Raw genomic sequence first — 7,424 nt, 5'->3', positions numbered from 1 at the left:
CTTTTTATTATTATTTTACTAGTGACTTAATATTGCTTTACAAAATTATAAGATAACAGGAATATAATTCCACATCTTTTCCACCACCAGAGTTCTGTATCCCCATTCCCTCCATTTGGAAGCTATAGTAGTTCCCTCAAGGTCACAGATGTGGGATAATTATTATCGATATTTTTAGCACAGGAGCTTGTGTTGTAACCTCTGAGTTCCTGTCAGTCTGAGCTTGCAGTCTCTGGTCACAGCTGGGAACACTTTAGGCTGAATACATTTCAGGACCAGCCTTCCTTGAGTGGGAAGGTAGGATGACCCAGACTCCCTAAAGAGAAGGAAGTTACCATTGCTATTCTATATGGTGGACAAGTTCCTGGAGTGGCCTACAAGAGGTCTTATGCTGATGTTCCTGATGGAAGTGATCAGTGATGGTGGAGAGAAGGATCTATTAGAGGTTTAGGCCATTTATATCTGTGAGGGACGACAAGGATTCCCTAACTTGGGCCCCAGATGGTGGGTATTCTGGTAATGACCAAAAAGGCCATTATAAAGTGAGCCAGTCTCTTGCCCTTACCCAGCTTTTATAGTCCTTTCTGATGAGTTTAGACTTTCTCAGGCTGTTAAAGTGTTGTTATTTGTTGTATCCAAACCATTATTAGGCTTATGGGGTCTGTCTTCTTTTTTTTATTGCAATTTTTTTTTATTGGAAAACAAATATACAACTTGGAATGGATGAGGCAAATTGTTCCATAAGCAGATTTTCTTTAAGTGGCTAAAACAAAGTTTAAAAAGCAAGTAACAATAAAATAAAATGTTTCTGGTACAGGACCAGCAGTACAAAAAAATAGTGTACGAGTACCTGGATAATACACCCGTTTTGCTATAGTGCAACTTTTAAGAACATTGTTGACTGTCCATAGTCCACGCAGAGTTACAACTCCACACTTCAACAACAACATGCTGACAGTTCCTAAAGAAAACTACTTAAAAAAAAAAGGTATGACCCAGATGTTCTCTCATTTGACCAACTCCATCTACATTTAAATGTGCAGAAGGGCTTAGATATATTCAGAGTAAGCCACATGCAACATGCTACTTGATCAATTTTCTAAAATAAGGTTTCAGGACAATGACAGTAAGATAAGGGAAGAAAACATGGAGGAATGAAGTCCTACTTACTATACATGCATATTTTTTTACAGTAGGGGGAAACCTCTTACAGATAAGTTACAAAGAAAAGGCAAAAAAACAATTTTGTACAAGAAATTTAACACATTCTGTACAATGTCTTCACTTTGCTATCATCATTTGTACAAACTCTTCATAGTTTATTTAACCATCACCATCAGTATCTGCTTCCCTGATCATCTATATCAACCTCTTCATCTGTTAACTTCTCTCCCAGGTTTGTCATCACGTGGCGAAGCTCAGCTGCACTAATATAACCATTAGCATCCTTATCAAACACATGGAATGCTTCTCTAATTTCTTCTTCACTGCCTGTATCTTTCATTTTTCTTGCCATCATGGTCAGAAATTCTGGGAAGTCGATTGTGCCATTACCATCAGCATCTACTTCATTAATCATGTCCTGCAGTTCTGCTTCTGTAGGATTCTGCCCAAGAGACCTCATTACAGTTCCCAATTCTTTTGTTGTTATAGTTCCATCCCCATCCTTGTCAAATAGTGAAAAAGCTTCTTTGAATTCTGCAATATGTTCTTCGGTCAGTTGGTCAGCCATGCAGCTAGCGCTACTGGTCTCTGAGACGCAACCACACAACCACTCGGCTAGCTCTCTCCATGCAGACTAACCGGGGTCTGTCTTCTTCAGGCCTTTCTACTAGGTTGCCAAGCTTATTTGGTTTAAGTCTGATCAGTTAGATAATTCACAATGCCTTCTTTAGGTCCTTCTACTCAGATCCCAGGCTTATTTGGTCTAAGTCTAATCACGGAGGGCTATTAAGCACTATTACTTTGAGTTCTATAATTGTCCATTGCTTATGGATACATGTACACCAATACACTGTATCCTAAATCCTAGCCTATATCTAGTATCTGTAACTTTGTTAAATAACATGTTCTATGAAATGGAACCGGGTAGTCCCGTGTGTTAGGAAAGTTCTCACCAGATTAGAGGAGTTAGGAGGTTGACATCTCAGGGTTGGTGTCTCTGGCCACAATCCACAGTAACAAAACAAGTCAGTAGCTGCATAAAATGTTATGGCAGCACTGGCAGTGTTGATTTAATTAAGGTCAACAGAGACAGTATGATGTGAAGGATCAGAGAGAAGAAACATCAAGAAATATGGTCATAGTTATAGAAGTTCCAGGAATAGGAAAAATAAAGATCTTAAAGAGAATGAGAAGGATTCCTTGTAGTCCTTGTAGAACGAGCTTAAAATAGCAATAGTTAATTATTATTATAACACAGTTAATTGGATTTTTTTTCCTATGAAAATCCAATGGTAAGATCTACTGTGATATACTTGACCTCACTATGCTCTGTGCCCTTTAGGGGTATCTGCTAATCACCATATCTTAGATATTGATAGGGCCAAATATTTTTTATCTACCTAGCTTAAGGTTATAGATAGATTAGACATTTAAAAACCAATATATGCAAATATATTTTTAGAGCTCCTTGAACAATTTAAGCCAAGTGTCAGAATTTGATCATCTTACACATCTGAAATATTACTTAGGCTTAATAAAATATATATACTCAGAGATATATGGCCCTGGCACTCAGAGAACTTGAAGTATTAAATCTATTAGTGACTCCAACATATTAAATTAATAATGGTATATCATATTATATGTTAATATGATTATAATTTCATACCTTTCTCAACAGAGTTCTACTCCCCCAGCCCCAGCTCCACACCCCTAGATGGCCATTTCATTTTCCTTTTATTTAAAAGGAAACAGAAAAATTGAGAAAGGATGGGGAGATAGAGAGGGAGAAAGCAAGAGAGAAACCTGTAACAGCCTTATCACTTCCCCTTACAGGTGGGGACAGGGAGCTTGAACCTGGATCCTTGCACTCAACCACTAGCACCAAAATATGTCCTATATTTTAAAAAGTCCTACTTTCACCTAACGTAATAATGGCTTTACATTTCTCAAGTGACATCCAGGAAGAGAAGGATAAAATATTTTGCTTTAAGAAGAGTCTTGGCTTTCCTGCCTAATGAATAGACAACTCATGTCTGTGATCATGGGAGAACTACTATAGTTTCCAATGGAGGGAATGGGGACATGGATCTCTGGTGGTGAGAAAGGTGGGGAATTATTCCCCTGTTGCCTTTTAATTTTTTAAATCAATATTAAGTCACTAATTTAAAAAGGCAGTCTTTCAAAAAGTATATCTCAATAATTCCATACATATTGTTCAGTAAATTATCCTAATTTGTGTATAAGAGAGTATATTTAATCTTCATTCAGGACAATATACAGGCTCTTCTCAGACTGAAAAATAAGTGTGCTTATAATGATATCAAAATCAATAGTTTTCTATATCATATACAGGCAGTTTCAGAACATAAATTCTGCTCATTTGCATTAACAGAATGCTGCTGTCAACACTCAACAGGAGAGGTACAAACAGCTCAAAATATAGACAGTAAGTTAATTTGAGGTGTCAAAGGAATGTAGGATTTTACTTATCTCTGGCATAAGGTGGATCACTACGTGCTCTAAGTTCAACTATCTTAAACCCTGGTTATAGTAATGTTAGGCAATATTTTCAATTTTCTTTCTATTATGTGCTATGCAATTACTAAAATTGGAATAATGTGCACTGTTCAACATATTAGTCTTGCACAGTGGTCTGAGGAGGCTGGCTATTTGGAAGGCGTGTAATTTGTTACATGTGGTCAATTTCCAGTCTATACAATTATACGAATATGATGGGCACACCAGAAATATTTGGGGTATACATTTCCTGGTTGCTCAATTATCATAAGAAATGTTTTTTTTTTCATTTAATATTAGCCTTAGAGAAGGCAGTTTTTCATGCCCTTAAAAAAAAAAATCCTCCCACGCTTAAGTAATGTATACACATGTAATAATTTCTTAGCTAAATCATAGATGGACTAATAAACACATTTTCTGTGAATCTACTGGGTCCCAGGTACCATGAAATGTGCATAAAAATAATTCTATTTAATCTGCTAAACATCCACAGTGTATAATTCAAGGAGGAATAATGACTGAGAATGAATACAACTGAATTTCAAAAACTGATTTTTTAATTTGCCCAATCTAATAATAACTTCTCAAAAATCTTGTAGCTAAAATCACCAAATAATGCTGTTTTGAGCACTGCAATTTCTTCCTTGGAATATAAATTATCCTGGAGTTCACATTATAATTTATATGCAATTAATATTTGTGGGATATAGTATCCTTATCATGATCTCCTTAGATGATTCATAGCACTTAGTTTTTTTTGTTTTTTTTCTGTTTGCCTGTTTTGAGTATTTAGTCTTGTTTTTGCATTTGGCACTTCCAGAATTCCTTGCAAATTTCTTGAACGTTTTTCTATGCCAATCAAAAAGGCTGCAAAAAATGTCAGCCACGAACAGTTACTACTATAGGAAGTCTGACTTGGAAAAGGAGATGAGTGAACATCAAGCTATTTGTGATTTGACCCATCCTGCTATGAATGGGAAACCTAAGTGATTTTCATTTGCTTGAGATTGCTGTGCAAAGTTCAAACTTTCTCAGAGGGCTAAAAAAAAAAAAAAAGTGCTGTTGTGTTCCACGTCACCTCAACTGCTGAGGAATGCAGTTATCCCTGTGAACTCCAAGCACACTAATTATGATTACATGGGGTGGAAGACCTACCAGGCTAGAAGAAGACTATGTGCATTGGGACAAGAGTGCAAATTTAAGTACCTGATCAGCCATCTGTAATATGGACACCGTGTTCCATTTTCTCATCTTAAATTCCTTAAGATTATGCATTACACTCCTGGCCACTGCTTCATCACAGTGTGAAATTACCTAACTGGGGAAAAAAAAAAAAGAATCTAGCAATAATCAAGCACCAGGAGGTCAGCAGCTTAGCAGTAAAGATGATGTGGAAGCTATTGATAGTGATTCTGAGTTCCTGAGCTGTGAAACTATTTTTTTTTTAACTAACATTTCTAGTCAAATGGTAGTAGAATTTCCACTCATGCGGTTCTCTTTCGTCTGAAAAATATTAGTTTTCCATACAACCTAAAAGTAAAAATGCGTCCTCTGTGTGTATTTTGGAATGGCCAACAAAATAATAGCTAGTGCTAACTTAAGATATTATCTTCTAGGCAACACATTAAAAACTACATATGTATTATCACAGATAAGGAAACGTTAAGGATTACAAATGATTTAATGCAGCAGTATAGCTGACAAGCAGCAAAACAAAAATTTGAACAGAAAACATTCTGTTCAGGATCTGGCTTCTTATCTACTGTTTTTCTAAACAGACATAGAGTCAAGTACAGTATTGATGACAATAGATCATAGATGCAAATAAAAAAAAGGATGGCTGGAGGGGGGAAGAATAATGGTTATGCTAAGACTTTCTTGAGGCTTTGAAGCACAAGGTTCAATTCCCAGCATCACCATAACCCAGAGCTGAGCAGTGAGTGGTCTGATCTTTCTGCATTGTTTGCTCTGTATCTCTCTCTAATTGCAAATAAAATAAATGACATATTAAAAAATGAAACAAGTGGTCTGGGAGATGGTGAAAGTGACTATGGCACTAGACTCTCAAGTATGAGGTCCTGAGTTCAATCCCTGGCAGCACATGTACCAGAGTGATGTCTGGTTCTCTCTCTCTCTCACCTATCTTTTTCATTAATAAATAAATGAAATCTTTATAAAAACAATAAATAAAATTATAAGAATTATATGAAGGAAGCAATAATTTCTTTTTTATAAACCTTTTTCATCTTTATTTATTTATTGGATAGAGACAGCCAGAAATCAAGAGGAAGAGGGAGATAGAAAGGGAGAGAAACTGATTCACACAACTGATTCACCTAGTTTCCCTAAATTACTTAACAGTAAAATATAACATACAAGTTAAATAAGCCCAATACTTTTATTCTCATAATTTGGGACCTAAATCACTATGGTGGAATAAGATGTTGGTGAATATGGAAATGATCCTGTGTAACAACAAAAATCTTACACGTTCACATTTCCTCTATATTATGATAATGGATTTTTTAAATACTGTAATTTAAGCTTTCTGATTCATTCTAAACCAAACTCTAACCAATGTAGGCTCCGTCTTCAGGGATACTAAATTATTATTTTTTAAATATATGTGTTTATTTACTATCAGACAGAGACAGAGAGAAATTGAGAGAGGAGGGGGAGATACGAACAGAGACCAAGAGACACCTGCAGCCCTGCTTCACCACTTGTGAAGCTTTTCCCCTGCAGGTGGGGACTAGGTGCTTGAACCTGGGTCCTTGCTCACTGTAATGTGAGCACTTAACCGGGTGCACCACCACTTGACCTCCCTTTTTTGTAAATTATTCTTCAATTCTATCATCTATATGATGCCTAATGACAGACTGAAACCAACATAAAAATACCTCATGTCTGTAAAAATATTTTATATAGATTTCAGTTCTGAGTACATTTTCTTTTAGTTTAAGCACTTACTATTTCAAATTTGTAAACTGACTGATTTATGACACTGGATATAAATTGTTGAAGCATTTCTAATAATAACTTATTTTGAAATATCAAATCACCTATAATCTTAGGCCAGGTACAATAGAAGCAACTGGTCCCGTCAGTATTTAAGATATAGTTACTTGTAAATAGCATTAAATGACACAAATAATGGTGAGACCTCATATGGTACAGTAAATCCCAGCCATGGGATTTTCAAAGTAGACCAAATTCTGAAGTAACTTGGATATAATAATAATTATCGTTTGCCTTCTTAAACTCTAAAACAGAAAGGACCCTTCCTCATTCTCTTTAAAATCCATATTTCTCTCAGTCCTGTTTTTCTTCATGCTTCTCTTGATCCCAACTATTTGATGCTGCATCTGCTGACCTCAGGCAAATCAATGCAACCAGTGCCAGCTCATCAAATTTCACTTCGGACTGTGTCCAGGGACACGAGGCCTGGGATGCTAACCTGCAACTCCATTACTTTGGTTACAACTTTTCTAACTCAGGGGATCCCCTAGTTCCATATCACATGGTGCAGTTCCTAAAAAAGTTACAAAACCTAGCTCCAGACCAGGGGCCAATGGGTAGGGTACACGTGTGTGTGTTAAGTTAGGGGAAAACATATACCTTCAAGAAGATGTCTGCAGTTAGTAGACTGACTCAATAAGTACAGCAAGCAAGTAGAAAGACCTGAAAATGACAACATAAAGTATTTACTCAAATATTTTGTACTTATGCCTAAATAGCTG

General features: G+C 36.2%; 1 protein-coding gene across 1 annotated transcript; it reads right to left on the bottom strand.

The window, feature by feature from the left end:
• Positions 1–1,321: 1,321 nt before the first annotated feature.
• LOC103122492 (calmodulin-alpha-like) lies at positions 1,322–1,798 on the bottom strand. Its single transcript, XM_016192573.2, has one exon. The coding sequence runs from the start codon at positions 1,730–1,732 to the stop codon at positions 1,337–1,339; it is 396 nt and encodes a 131-aa protein (XP_016048059.1). The 5' UTR covers positions 1,733–1,798; the 3' UTR covers positions 1,322–1,336.
• Positions 1,799–7,424: the final 5,626 nt, after the last annotated feature.

Source organism: Erinaceus europaeus, chromosome 10 (assembly GCF_950295315.1).
Source record: "Erinaceus europaeus chromosome 10, mEriEur2.1, whole genome shotgun sequence".
Lineage (NCBI taxonomy): Eukaryota > Metazoa > Chordata > Mammalia > Eulipotyphla > Erinaceidae > Erinaceus > Erinaceus europaeus.
Note: the sequence above shows the minus strand (reverse complement) of the source record. Positions and strands in the feature narration are given on the sequence as shown.